A 21,555-nucleotide genomic window follows, 5' to 3' on the forward strand; every position below is an offset into this window, starting at 1 on the left:
GAGGACACTGAATAATATTACCCCAGTTATTTTCCAACCACATCTGCATGCCTGCCCATCCTCTCAACAGAAATCAAATGTTACTAAGAGTTTGATGTGTATCACACCACTGACCCTATGATAATCTGACTGAAGTGTTAAATGCAGGCCCTGCCAAACTGGTGACCAAATACAGTATATTATAAAATAAAGGACTTTCTGAAAAGTGAATTCAAGCAAATGAACCAATATATACAATCTTCCGGATACAGAGGAAAACTCTCAGAGCAGCCGGTTGTGAGCCTTTGGCACTAAACAGCCGTACTCATCTACTGGGCTTTTTATCCTCCATTTCTAATTGAGTGTGGCACTGCACAGGGCATGTGCCAACACGTGAGCTGTAAACATCTCTGTAGTGTAAGGTAAGTACAGCGCTCTGTGTGGAACACCTTGCAGCCATTTATTTGAACCTACTTAAATGATCAACATATAGGAAAGTAAATATAAACAGTGAAATGTGTAGGAGCGATCATTTGTGCATTGGCAAAAAGAAAAGTTCAGAATTGCTCTAGATTTAAATCAGTGGTATTCAAAACTTTTTCAGCGGGGACCCCATTTTCTTCGTCAGAATTTGACGACCCCCATCCCAAATCTGATTACAACCTTAAAATGTTTAACTTTTTTATTTTTATAAATCGGTACATTTCGATTGTCACAACAAATTGCCTGCAATTAATTACATTTATTTCTATCAAAATTAAGAGAATCAAGTAATACACATTTATTCATTCAAATGTTATTTTTCTAATGATCTTTCTCATTAACATGAGTATATGTATTTTTTAAATGATCTTTCTCAATAACATTTGTATATTGCCCCAAAAATAATCTGTAATTTTTGCCCACTGCATTTCCTCCGCAACCCCACTAGGGGGAGACTTTGAATACCATCAATTTAAATAATAGGAAGGGAAAGCATGATGACATTTTTACAAATTTTTATTTAATTTTTAAGGGATTCAACAATTCACTTTAGGCAAAGAAAACGATAGTTATTTTGTAATAATATTTCATGTTTTAGTTTACTGAAAGGAAAACACTGGGGGACAGGACCTAAGTAATGAACAATGTGTCCGTACACGTGTTACGGGATAGGGCTTAACTAAAGCATAGGGTTGGTAAATGGGGTAGAGAAGGAAAAAAAAATTGTCACACTGATACATATATTCATCATCCTCCCATTGTTTTACAAAGGTAGTCCCAAAACATATTCCCACCCACCCATACAATAGCAACAATGACAAAATAAATGATACTTGGAGTAAAAAAAAACAGCAAATAATCAATATATAATAAAATATAATACGAATTGTACAGTACACTCCGGTTGTTCCCATTATCCATTCCTGACACCAAAGTCCCATTGTTTTCCCCTATATATGATGGAAGTGTACAGAAAAATGGTCTCTTTCATTCCATTCTGATCCATTCTAACCTGTTCAGCTAGCCAGTTTTGCACAATTTTACCGATTGTTTGACAAGATACGTCTAGTTACACTAAGTGATTATTCAATTCAGTGAGTCAAGTTTCATAACAGGAGTGACTAATTGACAACTATATTTTATCTGTTCAAATAGCTTCTTAGACTGGCTTGCTTACCAGACATTATTTTTTGCTTCAGGCCAAACATCTGTAAGAGAAAAAAAATCTCTACAGGGAACAAAAGAAAAACACATAGTACAGAACAAAAGACAAATACTATTACTGTTTAACTGTGAATAATGACAGAAAACATAAAACATCAGTACTTTTGGTACTTCAATCTTACTAGTATGCATTCATAATCCCAGACCAAACACAGCTAACAAAAATGATACTGTGGTTGAATGCATTTTAGAAGAAAAGATATGCTACTGAAACACTCACATGATCTAGAATCCTCTCTCCGCTTTGGGGAAGCAAAGACAGACGGATGGTGCTTTTGATGTTGACCTTTAAAAAATCCATGTTATCTTACAAACATCTCTGCTATAGTAAGGATTGTATGAATGGGATATATGGTAATTCTACTAAGCCTGTTGCCCACATCTTTAAAACTTGCTAGTTCTTGCTTGCTTTTTAGTTTAAAAATCCTAGACTATAAAATAATTAGTGGCTGTATTCAGTCACCACTGTTGTTCTCCCAGGCTGGCCCTCCTGAACCGCTTCTTCCGCTGTCTTCTCAACAACCTCTCTTGGGGGCAAGTTCACGTTCAAGCCCCAGCTTCCACTGCCTAAGAGAGATTGACCCCGGCAAGCAACCCTGTGCCTCTCTAGGAGAGATCCATTCCAGAAGCGGGAGCGGCATTTGGGACATGAGAACCGCCCTTGGGAAAGGTGACGTCCACGATGAATGAGGGCTTTCCGTAACGTCCGAGAACGCTTTCCGCAGACTGAGCACTTCAGACGGGCCCGGTGGCCGTTATTTCTTGAAGGGTGCCTCACACAACGATGGATCAAAAGTTTGGCCTGACTGGCGAATGTGGTGCTGGGGCAGTACTGGCATGGAAAACGTTTTATGGGGACTTCCATAGATGACAGCCCACTGACCTTAACCACACCTCCGCACCATTGTTTAACTCTATACCCTCCTCTCATTCTCAGGAGCTGGGCGAGCAGTTTCTTTTGCTTAAGCTTCTCATGCATTATTCCCTTTTTCCGCTTCATCAGTTTGAGTCTCCTGCTCGTGGCCTTATTCAAGGCAACCCCTACTAGTTGCCCCCCTCTCATTATACTTTGATATTCAACCCTCCTTTTTTTCTCTCTTTTTCTCTTGCCACCAACCCATCCTTCTTGGGACTGGAACTGAAAAGGGCGGTGTTGACCTTGGGAGGATTGGTTTGGCATGTAGGAGCCAGACGGATAAGTTGAGGGGTGGCCTGATTCAAAAAGAGGGATGTACTCAGCTGCTTGGGAAAGATGTTGGGTTCCACCAGCTGGTGGGTTTGCCGAACCAGTGCGGCCCAATCCATGCTGCGATTGCCTGTGCCTGGACAAGCTGTTAGAATAGGCGAAAGCCTTCCCGCATACCTCACAGCAGAAATTCTTTTCACCTCTTATTCCACCACCATGGACAGTTTGTTGATGGGCTGTCAGGTGGAACTGATGGTGGAAGGATTTCCAGCATGTTGTGCATGTATAGAGCTTCTGAGAGGGCTGAGTGGACGAGCTGGACCCCTGAGACTTATCTTGAGGGTACGGATAATAAGATTGAGAGTTTGCTTGATTTCCATCTATATTATTAACCCCTCCATGGCCCTTAGCAATTTTTCCTCCTGGTGTACCATCCAATTCCCCTTTTGTGTGTAATTTTCCATGTCTCACCAAGCTCTGAGCATAAGCAAACTCTTTACCACATAGGTCACATTTGTAGTTCTTCTGCCCAGAATGCACAGTGGAATGTTTAGTAAGATGGAAGTACTCCCGGAACTCTTTCCCACAAACATCACACCGGTGTGGCTTTTCACCTGTGTGAACACGGTCATGCCGACGTAGGGTCTCACGTCTCCTGAACCCTTTACCACATACTCCGCATGAATATGGCCGTTCTCCCTCTCCACGACTTCTCCTTTGTCGAACTATGATTCCATCAGGTCCTGGTTCTCTCTTCTGCCGAGGCTTGCGGGGCTTTTTCGGTTTAGCATTCATGATCTGCTGGCTTGGATGGGTTAAAGGCATGGTAGAGCCACTACCTGCTCTGTAGGTCTTGTCGATTTCAGATGTAGATGATGGACCACCTGGTGAGACTCCCATATTCCCAAAGCCAAGTCCTCCAAGCAAACCTCCAATGATGTCTCTTCGCTCCTCTCCTCGACTCTCGCCAGTACTTATATCGCAGGAGGCAGCGGCAGCTGCTGCAATTGCAGACATGGCACTGCTAGTGACCTCATCCTCAGAGTCATCCAATAGAGATGAAAGAGGAAGGTGAGGCTGCTGTTGATGGAGATGGTGTTGTTGTTGTTGTTGACTTTGAGGGTGTGGGTGTAAGGTAGGAGCCAAGGGTGCTTTTCTAAGTGTCTGGCTTGACATCTCACTGCTATGGGAGCTCTCTCCAGAATAACAAGATTGGTTAGCCTGCTGTCGTCGGTAGTCATCCACACTGTAGGATGGTTGGTAGGATGGCCGGTTCCTTGAGTAATCCGTGCCATATTTGCTCGCTCCATCTCGTTGGTAATCACCTGTACCACTGCCTCCAGCCACCATTTCAGTTTTGCTGCTACTTGCACTTGATGAGCTTTGATTTTCACCACTACCGCTTGGTCTGGGCCGGGAATTCCTTCCAGGCTTTCCACAGGTGCCAGACGCAGCATGATTTAGCAAAGAGGTGCTCTCTCGGAAGCAGCGACCACAAGCAGGGCATCGGAAAGGCTTATCATCATGGATCTTCTCATGCCTAGTGAGGGACTCACGGCGGTTGAAAGACCGTTGACAGACACCACATGCAAATGGACGAGCCCCTGAATGGATAACACCATGCTGGAGGAGGTGCCCTCTTTTCTTGAATCCCTTTCCACATTCGGTGCAACAGAACGTTTTGTCTTCGCTTGAAGTGTCTGGCTTGGCATCTTCAGAAGTCAAACCATGACTACGGAGATGTCTTCGAAGGCTTGTAAGATGACTGAAGGTCTTTCCACATTCACCACAGTGGTAGATGGCTTCAGGGTCAGGTTGACAAGGCATGGAGGCCATGGGATTTGCAGGTTTAGGTAGCTGTGAATCATTAGCTACCAGCACCGAGGCTGTAGATGAGGAAGGGGCTGAGGAGGAAGAGGAGACCGTTGCGGAAGACTGTGTTGATGAAGAGAGGACTGATGAATGGTTATTACCAAGGCTGGTTATGGCTCCTCCTACAAGGCCCGGTTGAATGATTGTATTTTGACTGTGTTCAGTGGAGCTGCTGTGGCAGTTACTACCACTGCTACTGCTGTGACTAGTGCCATCTGCTTTTCTCTGAGGAAGGTAGCCAGCCATAGCCTTCTTTCTCCTGCTACCACCACTTCCACCAGACCCAGATCCACTGTCTCCTTTCCCTTCATCTTTCGAAAGTGATAAATGGAGTGGTAGAGGGAGAGGCATACCACTAGCTTCTTGTTGCATCAACGAAGCCAGCTGATTGGAGGAGAGAACTGGAATACCTTGGAAATCAAAGCCACCCAGAGACGACGGCTGAGGTGTTGGGTGAAGAGGATGGTGTGGGTGGGTATGGCTGTGAGGGTGAGATAAAGCATGGGGTGCCAATGGTTGCTGCTGCTGTTGAGGTTGGGGAGTGGAGTGACTATGACTGTGAGAGGAGTGAAGAGCTGGAGGTGGGGCAAGGGCTGAGTTTGAGTCACTAGCTCCTTGGCCCAAACCCAGGCCAAGATGGTTATGACCCCCTTGTTGAACCAGAAACTGCTCCAGACTGCTGTTAGTCGGGACCCCAGAAAGAAAGTACTGATTGGCGGCAAGCATGCAACTGAACTGCTGATGTAAGCTACGTGGATCAGACTGCCCAACGAGTGGTTGCCCTAGGGAGGACACTGCACTGCCAGGGTTGTTACTGGTGGACGATGAAGATGACGGGGAGGGCGAGGAGGATGGTCCAGGTGAGGCTTGGGGAACAGAGAGGCCAGGGTGTAAAGGTGGCGGTGGGGGAGCCGATGTAACCACTCCTCCAATAACACCAGACCCTCCACTGCTACTACCACCAAAGTCAAAACGTCCCATTCCCGAGTGTAGCTGCTCTTGGGCTAGCGCTGCTTCTGCAGGGTGAAACGGACGTAAGAATTGTGGGTATCCTGCAGCAGAACTCCCACTACTACTCATCTTACTGGATTTCCGTGAACTATGCGAGGATGAGGACTGGCTCTGGTGTGATATTGGTGGAGGTGGGGCACTCATTTTGGCAAATATCGATGAAGAATCAGCAAAAGCATTACTTCTAGACCCCTGAAGAGACCCCAGACCAAGCCCAGAGAGAAGAGCCCCTGACGACTCCCCCTGCTGTTGGTGCTGCTGCTGAAGCTGCTGCTGATGCTGAAGTTGGACTTGCTGTTGGTGCTGCAACTGTCTTTCCAATCCAAGGCCTTTAAACTGGTGGGCTTGGTGTCCACTTAGCATATCTAGAATGTCCAAGGGGTACTTACTGAACTGGAACATCTCCCACTCACTAATGGGAGGTTTTTCCTGGGTCACTCGCCCTACTGTTGAAGTACAACAATATCGCACCAATAATCATCAATAGCCACAGCTACTGGAAGTAATGCTTCTTGAACAACTTAGAATGACTCTCACCTCTACCAATGTCTATCCCTTATCCCCTCTTATACAGATGAATGCCTAGTGCTTGCACTTTAAACCAAGAAGAGCAGGTAAAGGTCCTTTTAAATAAATGCTGTTCCTAATTTGAAATACAACGTATAAATAGTATGCAGTCTATGTAGTGTTTGTAGAGTCCTTCTTGTACAGTGGTAGTCTTTTGTTTTTCACCAAAAATGTGAAGCTGTCAGCATCCAGCTGAGGTGGAGGAGGATGAACAGGCGTTCTACTGCTTTGTCTGCCCGTTGATGCCACACTCTTGAAGACTGGGGAAAAACAGAAACATTGGTTAAGTCTCTTGGTTAAATAGGCCTAGAGCTTGATTGTGCCATGGGACAAAGTGGAGTCGGAAATTCAACAGCTCCGACACGAGACGTATGTGGCAGGATCTACAGGAAATCACAGACTACAAAAAGAAAACCAGCCACGTTACAGAAACCGACGTCTCGCTTCCAGACAAACTAAATCACCTTCTCTTCCCGCTTTGAGGATAATACAGTGACACCATTGTGGCCCGCTAACAAGTACTACAGCCCCCACTCCTCTCCTTCTCTGTGGCCGACGTGAGTAAGACATTTAAACATGTTAACCCTCGCAAGGTTACTGGCACAGACGGCATCCCTAGCTGCGTCCTCAGAGCATGCGCAGACCAGCTGGCTGGTGTGTTTACAGACATATTCAATCGCTCCCTATCCCAGTCCCCACATGCTTCAAGATGGCCACCATTGTACCCAAGGCGGCAAAGATAACTAAATGACTACTGTCCCGTAGTAGTCACTTCTGTCATCATGAAGCGCTTTGAGAGACTAGTCAAGGATCATATCACCTCCACCCTACCTGCCAGCCTAGACCCACTTCAGTTTGCATACCGCCCCAACAGGTCCACAGACGATGCAATTGCCATCACACTGCCCTATCCCATCTGGACAAGAGGAATACCTATGTAAGAATGCTGTTCATTGAATACAGCTCAGCATTCAACACCATAGTAAGGCTACAAGGTCATCATTAAGCTGGAGGCCCTGGGTCTCAACCCCGCACTGTGCAATTGGGTCCTGGACTTTGACGGGCCGATGACTTTGCTGACCCTCAACACTGGGGCCCCATAAGGGTGTGTGCTCAGCCCCCTCCTGTACTCCCTGTTCACCCATGAATGCGTGGCCATGCACGCCTCCAACTCAATAATCAAGTTTGCAGATGACAACAGTAGTAGGCTTGATTACCAACAACAATGAGACAGCCTACAGGGAGGATGTGAGGTCACTTGGAGTGTGGTGTCAGGAAAACAACATCTCTCTCAACATCAACTAAACAAAGGCGCAGATCGTGGACTTCAGGAAACAGCAGAGGGAGCACCACCCATCCACATCGAAGGGACAGTAGTGGAAGTGGAAAGTTAAGTTCCTCGGCGTACACATCACAGACAAACTGAAATGGTCCACCCACACAGTGTGGTGAAGGAGCAACAGCGCCTCCAACCTCAAGAGGCTGAAGAAATGTGGCTTGTCACCTAAACCCCCCAAAAACCTTTTCCAATCGAGATCCTTCTGTCAGTCTGTATCCCCGCCTGGTTCGGCAACTGCACCGCCCTCAACTGCAAGGCTCTCCAGAGGGTGGTGCGGTCTGCACAACGCATCACCGGGGGCAAACTACCTGCCCTCCAACACCCGATGTCACAAGAAGGCCAAAAAGATCATGAAGGACAACAACGACCCGAGCCACTGCCTGTTCAAACCGCTACCATCCAGAAGGCGAGGTCAGTACAGGTGCTTCAAAGCTGGAACCGAGAAACTGAAAAACAGCTTCTATCTCAAGGCCATCAGACTGCTAAACAGCAATAACTAACTCAGAGAGGCTGCTGCCTACATAGATACTCATATTACTGGCCACTTTAATAAATGGATCACTAGTCATTTTAAACAAGGCCACTTTAATAATGTTTACATATCTTACATTACTCACCTCATATGTATATACTGTACCTTATACCATCTATTGCACCATGCCTATGCCGCTCATCCATATATTTATATGTACATGTTCTTATTCCTCCCTTTAGATTTGTGTGTATTAGGTAGTTGTTGGGAAAATTGTTAAGATTACCTGTTAGATATTACTGCACTGTCGGAACAAGAAGCACAAGCATTTCACTACACTCGCATTAGCATTGGCTAATCATGTGTATGTGACCAATAAAATTTGATTTGATCCCGAGAATTGACAAAGCATCATATCAAATTATTTTAAGCTCCCAGTATAGGCATACATAACCACTTACCACTAGATCCAGCTCAGGAGATCTTCATTGTCTAACTTAAGATTTGTCAAAACATAAACAAGCGTTTGTGCCTTTAAAATTGTGATTATTTACAATAATTGTATTGCCTAGACCAATGCAGCCATCAACTCTGTTAACGGTGCATTCTGTAACATAGCCTCATGCAATTACTAAGGATGGACAATTATTTAACAAAAATAGTTATTGAAACACAAAAGGACCCACATTTCCAGGTCAGAATTCAGAATCAGTAACTGACTTGAAAGAGAGAAAAAAAAAAGGACTCTGGCCCGAAAACCAAACTTGCTTATTAACCCAAGGGTCGTTCCACTTGATTTCAATCACTTTTTGACCGCACCTCTTGACTTGAACAAACATTTCTAAACATGTTTGGCCATGGCAGAAGCAGGGGTCGCATTAGCTTTTAGAAATCTGCACTTTCAAAACGCAGACCATAAAATCTGGAATTTAAACCATTTCACCTGTATTTTATATTGAAATAAGTGTTTTCTTGCTTCAGTAGTGATCAAGGGCGCGCAGCAAGTTTTTTCAATGCTATTTGGCTTGCATTATGTCAAACAGAATAGGTTAGACCCTAATTGCACTCGGACTAATTGGTCAAGTAGAAATTAAAGTTGGGTCGTTCCATATAATTTCAATCACTTTCAAACTGCACCGCTTTTAACAAAATCTTCATACAAGTTTGCCCATGGTGGAAGTGGTCAGAAAGTGACTTTTTTGACCTGAATGCCAAATCAGGTGCTCGAAGTTTACCCACTTTGCATACCCCACCCTACCATGCGATGTCATCACTAGTTGTTAAACTATATTTTTACGTTAAAAAAAAATATATATATATATATATATATATATATATAACTATATTTTTTACGTAAAAAAAAAAAAATATATATATATATATAAATAAAAAACTAAACCCAGATTCTCATTTTCACAAATGTACCCTGGATAAGGAATGTGACAAACGGACAAGTTTTCTTAACATGTAAACGTAAAAGGTTTTAAGTTTACGGTTTCCCATAAAAAAAAGAGAAGACAATTCACAAAATTCAATGTGAATTTACAATGCAGCTGTGCTGCCAGCAACGGTTTGGGTCTCACCGTGCATCCCTTTCAGATAGTTAAAGTAAAGATACAACCATTTTGAATGTTATATTGTTTTTGTGCATCTCTGAGCAATTTCCTGATTCTCTGGGTCAATTCATGTTTTCATGTGTATCTGAGATATTGCCATTCAGGCAGACAGAAATTCAGTTGGTATGACGTAGCCTTAAGATAAAGCCGCTCTCACCACACTGGAAGTTAAACAGGAATACAATTTTTAGATCTGAGAAACATGTCAGATTGTCTTCTCTCCAATGAGCCATTGATCATATTTCCATGATTTAAATACCTAGAGAAATGTGTAATTTAACAAAAGGGTTTAACACATTTCTCCCATTTGTCTGCCTCTTCAGTCCAGGGTGAATTGCATGGTGCCGTTGTGAATGTCAGACTGCATCGATCTGCAGGTTGAACATGGTGAGATTGTAGATTGGTAAATCGATAGTTAGTGCAGTTTGTTTAGGTGATTTTACAGCTCTCTTCACAGGCTGATATTGACTCTGGTATTATTGTGTGTAGCTACATTTGCTAGCTAGCTACCTAGCCAGCCAGCCCACAGAGACAGCATTGCGGGTTTTGTAGTTGACTTGAGCAGCAACAGATTTCCACATGTTGCTCCCAACCTTATAAACAAAATGAAACATTTGTTCACCCCCAAACATTATTCTCACATATTAGTGTTATGCAAATGAGTGGTTTGGTGGAATTTTATTTTTAAAGCATTGCACCTGTACTACCATTACTGTACCTCAACTCAAGTTAGATTTTCTTTCTCATTTAACTTCTCAAAGTATTGCCACAGAAGACTTCGCTGCGGTCACTTACCTTTCTCTGTCATTTTTCCAACTGTTAACAACAATGACGTAGTGGAGAGTCGACTCCAAAATAATTGTTTCCTCGAATCCTTGCACGTCGAGTGTGAAGACTCCTAAGATTCTGTATTTTTGGAACGCAGGAGACTGACTAGTTGCCGTACCTCCAAGAACACAAACGCTCACAATTTTCCGTGAGCTAGAGAGGGACGGAGGGAGACAGTATAGGAAGGTCAGCCGCCAGACACACAGAACCGTGCACTAGGCCTATCAGACGGCAATCAAAAGCTGTATCTCACAATGGAATCCTGTATATCACAATTTCTTGGCTTGCAATGTCTCACAACTTCAGTAACGCAGGGCCTAACATCAATGAATAGGCTAGGATATTGAGATGAGCTAGACGCTAGGGTGGCAACACAAACATTCTAAGTGATTTCATTGGGTCTTTCTGCATTGTTTCATACTCTTCAATTCAACTAAAAATTATTTCTCAGCATTATCATACATTTCTGCTTTTCCTGCACTCATTTGAGATCATTTCCACGTAGTGCTGCACGATATGGGCAAACAATCTGGGCCTTATTTTTAACCAAATGTTGCAATTGCGATTTAGAGGAAAACACTTGGGTGAACTGTTAGAATCATGGAAATATAATTATTATTCTAATTCTATAGTTAGAATATAATAGTGGGCACTTTAAATAAAGTGTTTGACATGACTATGAATGAAAATACCAAGGAGTTATTGTGACAGGGTAGGAACCAAAGTGTTGACAAGTGTTTCCTAGGGGAACCTTAAGCTTTGGCGGACCAACTGGCAAGCGTCTTCACTGACATGTTCAACCTCTCCCTGACCGAGTCTGTAATACCTACATGTTTCAAGCAGACCACCATAGTCCCTGAGCCCAAGAAAGCAAAGGTAACCTGCCTAAATGACTACCGCCCCGTAGCACTCACGTCAGTAGCCCTGAAGTCCTTTGAAAGGCTGGTCATGGCTCACATCAACACCATCATCCCGGATACCCTAGATCCACTCCAATTCTCATACATCCCCAACAGATCCACAGATGACGCCCTTTCAAATCGCACTCCACACTGTCCTTTCCCACCTCGACAAAAGGAACACCTGTGTGAGAATGCTGTTCATTGACTACAATGAAGCGTTCAGCGTTCAACACCATAGTGTCCAGAAAGATCCTCACTAAGCTAAGGACCCTGGGACTAGATACCCCTCTCTGCAACTGGATCCCGGACTGCCTGACAGGCAGGTATTTAGTCCCAGGGTCCATGTGGTAAGGGTAGATAACACCACATCTGCCAAGCTGATTCTCAACACGGGGGCCCCTCAGGTGTGCGTGCTTAGTCCCGTCCTGTACTCCCCCCGTTCACCCACGACTGCGTGGCGAAGCACGACTCCAACACCATCATTAAGTTTGCTGATAACACAACAGTGGTAGGCCTGATCACCGACAACAATGAGACAGCCTATAGGGAGGTGGTCAGACACCTGGCAGTGTTGTGCCAAGACAAACTCTCCCTCAAAATGAGCAAGACAAAGGAGCTGATCGTGGACTACAGGAAAAGGAGGGCCGAACATGCCCACATTCACATCGATGGGGCAGTAGTGGTGGGTGGAGAGTCAAGTTCCTTGGTGTCCACATTACCAACAAACTACCATTGTCCAAAAACACCAAGACAGTCGACAACCCCTTTTCCCCCTCACGAGACTGAAAAGATTTGACATGGGTCCCCAGATCCTCAAAAAGTTAGTTGCACTATTGAGAGCATCCTGACCGGTTGCATCACCTCCTGGTATGGCAACTGCTCGGCATCCGACCTTAAGGCGCTACAGAGGGCAGTGCGTACGGCCCAATAGATCACTGGGGCCAAGCTTCCTGCCACCCAGGACCTAGTCACTTTAATAATGTTCACATACTGCTTTACTCATTTTCAATGCCATTCTGACATTGCTCATCCTAATATTTATATTATATATTTCTTAATTCCAATCTTTTACTATTAGATGTGCGAATTGTTGTGAAATGTTAAGACACTACTGCAGTGATGAGCTAGGAACATAAGCATTTCGTTACACCCACAATAACATCTGCTAAATATGTGTATGTGACCAAAAATTTTAGATTTCAAGTTTAGCCAACTTGGATGTAGGTAAAATTTCACAAGCTCTGAATTTATCTAACAAGACAAAACAGTTGAATTGTTATGAACACAACCTGTCCGTCTCCAACTGTTTGAAAAGCATGCTAGCCTGTCCACTTTGTTCAGATGTTGAAATCAAGTGCCCTACTTTATTTCTCAGAATGAGAATGAGTTGCCAATTCCTTATATAGACAATGACTCCCATTGTTAGGGTGGAGAAGTGAGCATCTCCTCATTATATACAACTCCCTGATATAAAAGGGAAGGAGCACAGGAGCGAACAAGACGAGACCAAAAAGACAACATGAGAACAAGCGGACATAAACTTTCATAAAAACAAAAATGAATTTGATATATATTGGCCAGTCCTACACTACGCATGCCGCATCACATAAACATTTTTACATTCAAATACCATTATAGAAGGTAAAGTAAAAACCCAAACCGGTCTGTGCATCAATATCGGTATATTGTAAAATACGGTATATCGCCCAGCCCTACCTTAGACCTTATTTTACATTGGAAGCATTTGTGTTGTGCCAGTCATCGGTTGAGACAGCATACTCGAATACAGGGTAGGTATCATTTCAATCATAGAAATAGAATTCATAGAATGGACCTATCCCTTCAGACACCTGCAATTTATCTGGTACACCATTGACATTTCAATTTAATTGAAACTAACTTCCAATTACTACCAGTAAGATAGCAGCTGGTCCACCCACTGTCGAATGTCAACTTGAATGGAAATATATTATCTATATAATTTCAATAGGTTTCCAATGGAAGATTGACAGTTTAAAAAAGGTCCAATGCAACCTTTTAATCTCAAAACAAAATAATTTCTAGGTAACAATGAAGTACCTTCCTGTGATTGTTTTCAATTAAAAGGATCAAAAAGAAACAAAAACTGCTTCTTAACAAACACCCATTGGTGTGAGTGGGGAGGGAAAACAACTAGCCATTATTGGCAGAGAGATTTGGAGCAGGGATACAAGTTTCAGTCAATTTTGCTGCCGACTAACCAACCCCCAAGAACAGGTTAACAAACGGTTAAATTTGTTCCAAACAGTAAAATGACCTGATCAAGAGAAAATATTATGCATGGGTAAAATGAACAGATATTTTTCATCAACTTCTTTGGGACTGGGGGGCAGTATTGAGTAGCTTGGATTAATAAGGTGCCCAGAGTAAACTGCCTGCTACTCAGGCCCAGTTGCTAATATATGCATATTATTAGTATATTTGGTTAGAAAACACTCTGAAGTTTATAAAACGGTTTGAATGTCGTCTGTGAGTATAACAGAACTCATATGGCAGGCAAAAAACTGAGAACAAATCCAACCAGGAAGTGGGAAATCTGAGGTTTGTAGTTTTTCAACTCATTCCCTTTCAAAAACAGTTCTATGGGGTCATATTGCACTTCCTAAGGCTTCCACTAGATGTCAACAGTCTTTAGAACCTTGTTTGATGCTTCTACTGTGAGGTGTGGGCTCATAAGGGCTGTTTGAGCCAGGTGTCTGGCAGAGTGCCATGAGCTCGTGACGCGCGTTCACGTGCATTTCTACAGACAAAGGAATTCTCCGGTTGGAACATTATTGAAGATTTATGATAAAAACATCCTAAAGACTGATTCTATACTTCGTTTGACATGTTTCTACGAACTGTAATATAACGTTTCGTCTGAACTTTCGCATGGACTTGGATAGTGTACTAAACGCGCCAACAAAAATTAGGTATTTGTACATACATGTGGGACTTTATTGAATAAATCAAACATTTGTGGAACTGGGATTCCTGGGAGTGCATTCTGATGAAGATCATCAAAGGTAAGTGAATATTTATAATGCTAATTCTGACTTCTGTTGACTGCACAACATGGCAGATATCTGTTTGGCTGTTTTGTTGTCTGAGCACTGTACTCAGAATATTATATGGTGTGCTTTTTCGGTAAAGCTTTTTTGAAATCTAACACAGCGGTTGCATTAAGGAGAAGTTTGCCTAAAGTTCCATGTATAACACGTGTATTTTCATATCAACATTTATGATGAGTATTTCTGTAAATTGATGTGGCTCTCTGCAAAATCACAGGATGTATTGGAACTACTGAACGTAACGTGCCAATGTAAACTCCATTTTTTAAATATAAATATGAACTTTATCTAACAAAACATACATGTATTGTGAAACATGAAGTCCCATGAGTGTCATCTGATGAAGATCATCAAAGGTTAGTGATTCATTTTATCTGTATTTCTGCTTTTTTGACTCTTCTCTTTGGCTGGAAAAATGGCTGTGTTTTTCAATGACTTGGCTCTGACCTAACAATCGTTTGTGGTGCTTTCGCCGCAAAACCTTTTTGAAATCGGACAAATGGCTGGATTAACGAGAAGTTTATCTTTAAAATCGTGTAAAATACTTGAGGAATTTTAATGAGATTTCTGTTGTTTTGAATTTGGCGCCCTGCACTTACCCTGTCTGTTGTTGAGGTGGGACGCTACCGTCCCGAATGTCCCAGAGAGGTTAATAAGAGCTTAAAAAACATGCAACAATAAATAGTAAGCCTGTGGTCTCATTATTTAACATGAAACTACTGTGATGAAGCAGACAATGTAATACATAATTTGCCAAAAAGTAATTTGCGGGAAAACGCTGTTCTAAAAGCCGCCCCTGACGCAAGCCGTTTAATGTGACTGAAATTAACACCTCCATTAGAAACGTAGAAAGAGGTCAACTGTAAATATGCAACAACTAGGAACAACATTGATATGAAAACCAATAGAACAGAAGATAAATGCTGTGAAACTTTTTTTGGTAGCTACTTAGTGCTGCTACTCTGTCTCCCACAGCTCCCTGCAGTCTGAGTAGCCTAGCAACGAGTCTCCACTTGTTTGCTCATGGCTCTCTGACTAAAGATAACCATTAGTTGACGTAAGAAAGCTACTTTCTAACTCTATAAACTCACTGTACATTACTATTTTCTGCAAAATAATCATTCTGGTCGACTCCGACACAGTTCCCGTTTTATGACTTGACGAGTTTTGTTCAAATTCTGACACTAATTGAATTACGCAAATTAACCTAGACTCAAATTAACCTAAATACCGGTACAATGTATTTTCAGTGGCTAATGGTTATGTACCTACGGTCACGACGTCGTCAAAGCACTCAGGAGAATCCCGGAACATATTCCAGTCTGTGCTAGCAAAATAGTCCTGTAGCTTAGCATCCGCTTCATCTGGTCACTTTCTATTGACCGAGTCACTGGTGCTTCCTGCTTTAGTTTTTGCTTGTAAGCAGGAATCAGGAGGATAGAATTGTGACCAGATTTGCCAAATGGGGGGCAAGCTTTGAACTAATCTCTGTGTGTGGAGTAAAGGTGACCTAGAGTTTTTTCCCCTCTGGTTGCACATTTAACATGCTAGTAGAAATTAGGTCAAACGGATTTCAGTTTCCCTGCATTAAAGTCCCAGGCCGCTAGGAGCGGCGCCTCTGGATGAGCGTTTTCCTGTTTGCTTAAGGCCGTATATAGCTCATTGAGTGAGGTCTTAGTGCCAGCATCGGTTTGTGATGGTATATAGACAGCTACGAAAAAGACAGATGAAAACTCTCTTGGTAAATACTGTGGTCTACAGCTTATCATGAGATACTCTACCTCATGCACCAACTGTTGTTCACAAATACACATAGACCGCCACCCCTTGTCTTACCAGAGGCCGCTGTGCTATCCTTGCCGAAAAAGATTCAAACCCACCAGCTGTATGTTATCCATGTCGTTGTTCAGCCACGACTCGGTGAAACATAAGATATTAGAGTTTTATCCCGTTGGTAATCTCCCCCGCATCTGTCGATATCGCCATTCCGCATCTGCGGTAAAAGGTGGCTAAATTATCCTCAGTATGGTCACCTTAAAACAATTCCATGTTAGTTTAGAACCTGATTGAAGTGGATTAAACAATAAGGGATCATAGCATTCACCTGGTACATCTATGTCATGGAAAGAGCAGGTGTTCTTAATGTTTTTTACACACAGTGTATATGAACAAAATCTGAGTTTACATGTTTTTAGATAATTGATGTCAAAATGTAATCTTTTATTTATAAAAAATGTATTTCAACAAATCATAAAATATTTGAACAACCCTGTTAGTAAGCTTTCAAATTATATCAAACTCAACCAGTCTCATGGTAGGGTGGGCTTTGCTCAATTTTGACCCAATAATTTGCAATCTCAATTTTTACCTTGTCTGCTCGGGGATTCGATCTTGCACCCTTTTGGTTACATGCTGAATTCATGTCTCTCCTATTTTCAAATGCCAAAACATTCAGATCCAAAATGTCACTTTCTGACCACTTCCACCATGGGAAAACATGGAAGATTTCATTCAAATCAAAAGGGGTTCAGTAAAAAAAGTTATTGAAATCATATGGAACAACTCAGCTGTTAACATAACAGCTGTTAGTTCAGCCAATCAAACTTTCCACATGCACCTCAGGTTTGCTTTAAAAACAGGAGAGACGTGAATTCAGTGTGTTAATTGTGTGCAATCCTGGTCCTAGGGGACCACATCTTTGTTCTAGCCCAGCACTAATTCAATTAACCAACAAGTCCTTTATTAGTCTAGTTGAGCTGTGCAGATGTGTAAGGGCAAAACCGCCTATAAATATATTCGGTGGAAGCATGGGCGGCAGGTAGCCTAGTGGTTAGAGCTTTGGACTAGTAACCAAAAGGGTGCAAGATAAAAATCCGAGCAGACAAGGTAAAAAATACGTCATTCTGCCCCCGAACAAGGCAGTTAACCCACTGTTCCCAGGCCGTCATTGAAAATAAGAACTTGTTCTTAACTGACTTGCCTAGTTAAATAAAGGTCAAATAAAAAACACTGGGTGTGGTTTAAATAATCTTTCACCTTTACTTTTTTCCAGGTGACTTTTCTGACTTGGTTAGAGACATGGGAGGCCTCCCACAGCTACACAACCACCTCACCTAGACTAATTATAGGCTACATTTCAAAATGGTAACACCAGCACCACATTCAGCAGGACGTAACGCTCAGATATAAATATGCTATGTAGAACAGACATGTGAAATAAGGAATCTATTCATGGAATTTCTATCTGCAACATTCAAGAATGTTTTGCAACTGAACGTGGCCCTGGGCTACACCCAACCTTCAGTCTTTTAAGGTAAATATCACAGGAACCCCAGTGTGAAACTTCTGCTAGAGAACAACAGTGAATTCACTGTGTCCTTCCCCATAACAATAGACACACAAAAACAGTTCTGTCTTGTGGGCAACTTTCCAATTACATTTCTTGTAGGGCGATAAGGTCACCCAACCTATTGTTACCAAACAAGGAAGGTATTATAATAGCCAAGAAAATAAATAGATGACCCATATAACCTTGTGGAGTTTGGTACAATTGTCTTATGTTATAATAAACAAACAAGTAGCCTACTCCATAGATTATTTTTGTTGTCATGAAACTTTGTAAACAAATGATTTAGGCCATTTACGCCAAATCAAGTCCAAATGATTAATTGCGTTGCTCTCGTTGAATGAGTCCTTGAGCACTATAGTTAATTTCTATGAGATGAGGCTAGACCTAAGTATTACCAGTAAAGGTATTTACATGGGACGCATGTTCTGTTTTCTCCATCCTTTGCTTTTTTCAGGGGCCCACTCTTTGATATAATGCACAATTTGCTGATTGAAGCCTACAGGGCAATGCAAATTAAATGTATGTAGCTAGTTATGAAATTATATACCATGAACTTGAAGCCATTAGTCTAAAGTACCAAGAAGGCAATCAAATAGGCCTAAATAGAATGTAGCCTGGGCCTTGGTAAAATCAATGCAAAGTTTATTGGACATGTACACATATTTGCTGGTGTTATAGCAGGTGTAACGAAATGCTTATGTTATTAGCTCCAACAGTGAAGTAGAATGTTTCGCAAATGTAATACAAATAAAAAATATATATAAAATCAAGGAATTACAATCAAAGTGGATATATTAGAGTGAGCATATGAGAATCCAGAATATAAATATGTGACAGAAATTGGCATAAACTGATTGGCATGCACAGTGTTTCATTTTTATGATAACATGCTGTGCATCATTATGTAAAAATAAATCGACAAAACTATGCATGATAGTCAACATGGCCATGTCTAGACCTGTACTTGATAGGTGCCAATAGCCTACTGTTGCGATATTTGCAACCATAACATAGAATGTGTTTTTATACAACTTACAAAAGACTACTACTGGGCTAAAATGTTTTCCAGTGACGTCCCAGTATTTCCTGCTGGTCTGTGAAGACCTTGCCTAACTACAAGGTTATAACGTACCATTTAACAATAAACTAATTTTAAAACATCTTACCAACAGGTTTGGTGGGATGTATATGGGCTGGAGACTGGTGTAGCACTTTCTGCTTGATTGAAGACCAAAACGTGTTTACAAGTAGAAACGAATGGGTCTGCTTCCATTGATCTTCTGGTGGGTAGCTAAGTTAGCTAGACTAACTTGAAAACCCACCAAAATTGCAGGTGGTGGCAAAATTCCAAAATTAGCAGCGCGGCATTCGTCATTAGCTAACTAACGTTAGCAGGCTAACATTACTTTGTTTTTATAGGTGGTTGAGTATAGTTGTCAACCAAAGCAGCAATACAAATTAAATTGGATCTGAATAAAGGAGTCTTTCAATCATGTCGTTGTTAGCTAATAAATGTAAATGTCGTTTGAAAACCTGGTTGCATAGGTAGCCGATGCTAAGCTAACCTAGCTACCAAGCAGTTAGCTTGATAGCTGTCTTTTTTAGCTAGCTAACCTTATAATTACCATTAAAATCGCCTGTCAAAACGGTAAAATAAAAAAACATGGGATAAAAATGGCGCGGGGTATGCCGTGAAAACTTATTTATGTCAGATAGCCATTTTTCTTCATCCAGGGACAAATATTTTCAAAGGCCTGCCTCTCCATCGGCCCAGGAGGGCTGTTTTCGACTCGTTAACAAAAACTATTTCCGCTGGGTTGGCCTGCGAATTCACATATGTCCCTTGTTTGAAGCGGTAGTTTCGATGCTTGAATCGTTAACTCTTCGAATTTACCGAAATTAGCCCTTTCTTGAGTGTTTGTCGTATTTTCATTATTTTTCTTCGGTCAAATATTTTCCGCCCCGTGTCAATTTTAGATGTCCCCGTCTATGGACTATGCCTACGGCTGCTAATGTTCTTCGAGTTAAAATGGTAGCTTCCGGTCTGTATTCTATTTCCCGGTAGTGTCACAGGCTAAGAAGTCCAACCAACCGTGAGTGTGTGCGCGCGCGTGTTAGAGTGTACAGAGCCATGTATTTGGAAAGCATACATGGCTGTGTGCTCGTGTTGTTTCTGAATTTCTGCATAACCCAACCAATTGCATGACCATTGCCAAATGCATTATTAAATGCATTGTTTTTAGTTGAATTATGCATTTTACACACAATTGAGATTGCTTATTGCTTATATTAAAATAAAATGTTTTTTTAAGGACATTTTGTCAGATTAGTTTCCATATACTGACATCATTCATACTGAATCCACAAGGGTGACAAAGGGGAATAAAGGGACAAACGACTACATGTTTTGGTATAAGAAAGGTTGAGAGAATGATATCAAAGTGACTCCCATATTACTAGACACTTAACAGCTGCTCATCACATATGTGAGGTAAAGCAATTAGAAATAATTAGTTCAGAGTGTGTGGCCCGGAGAGTTTTATATTCCTGGAATTTTAAGTAAACGAGTACAGTGTAATTATAGGGCCATTTATAGATCTTACAACCAGTTTGAATACTTTATTTTTATTTTTTTTATTTTTTTATTTCACCTTTATTTAACCAGGTAGGCCAGTTGAGAACAAGTTCTCATTTGCAACTGCGACCTGGCCAAGATAAAGCATAGCAGTGTGAGCAGACAACACAGAGTTACACATGGAATAAACAATTAACAAGTCAATAACACAGTAGAAAACAAAGGGGGGAGTCTATATACAATGTGTGCAAAAGGCATGAGGAGGTAGGCGAATAATTACAATTTTGCAGATTAACACTGGAGTGATAAATGATCAGATGGTCATGTACAGGTAGAGATATTGGTATTAATTGTGTTTATTTATTTAGGATCCCCATTGACTTCCTGGCGTCCAGCAACATCAAGGCAGTTACATACAATTTAAAATATTACATGACATTACATTTCATAACACTTTTCCCAACACATGAAGTGTGTTCCCTCAGGCCACTACTCTACTATCACATATCTATAATACAAAATCCATGTGTGGGTAATTCTGAAACTTCAGGCACTTTGGTCCTGCATTTTTCAGAAATGTAAAATTATTCAAACACCATTTTACAAGTATTTTGATTGTCTTTGATTTGTCTAGAAACAATATCTGATAACCGCTGTATCTATAACACATGTCTTATATACAGTGGCTTGCAAAAGTATTCACCCCCCTTGGCATTTTTCCTATTTTGTTGCCTTACAACCTGGAATTAAAATTGATTTTTGGGGGGGTTTGTATCATTTGATTTACACAACATGCCCACCACTTTGAAGATGCTAAATATTTTTTATTGTGGAAACAAACAAGCAATAAGACAAAAAAACTGAAAACTTCTGCGTGCACAACTATTCACCCCCCAAAGTCAATACTTTGTAGATCCAACCTTCGCAGCAATTACAGCTGCAAGTCTCTTGGGGCATGTCTCTATAAGCTTGGCACATCTAGCCACTGCGATTTTTTTCCCATTCTTCAAGGCAAAATTGCTCCAGCTCTTTTAAATTGGATACAGTGCCTTGCGAAAGTATT

The 21,555-nt window shown here is 41.7% G+C and overlaps 1 protein-coding gene across 1 annotated transcript; it reads right to left on the reverse strand.

Annotated features, from left to right (window-relative positions):
- Positions 1-960: 960 nt before the first annotated feature.
- On the reverse strand, positions 961-19,969 carry LOC112264839. Its single transcript, XM_024441709.2, has 2 exons — positions 19,084-19,969; positions 961-6,582 (listed from the first exon to the last, which is right to left on the reverse strand). The coding sequence occupies exon 2, from the start codon at positions 6,155-6,157 to the stop codon at positions 2,129-2,131; it is 4,029 nt and encodes a 1,342-aa protein (XP_024297477.1). The 5' UTR covers positions 6,158-6,582; positions 19,084-19,969; the 3' UTR covers positions 961-2,128.
- Positions 19,970-21,555: the final 1,586 nt, after the last annotated feature.

This window comes from Oncorhynchus tshawytscha, linkage group LG13 (genome assembly GCF_018296145.1).
Source record: "Oncorhynchus tshawytscha isolate Ot180627B linkage group LG13, Otsh_v2.0, whole genome shotgun sequence".
In the NCBI taxonomy this organism is placed as follows: Eukaryota; Metazoa; Chordata; class Actinopteri; order Salmoniformes; family Salmonidae; genus Oncorhynchus; species Oncorhynchus tshawytscha.

Bases quoted from the DNA above. Each gene is read 5' to 3' on its own strand.
- LOC112264839 (XM_024441709.2), bottom strand. From the start codon at position 6,157: ATGTTCCAGTTCAGTAAGTACCCCTTGGACATTCTAGATATGCTAAGT.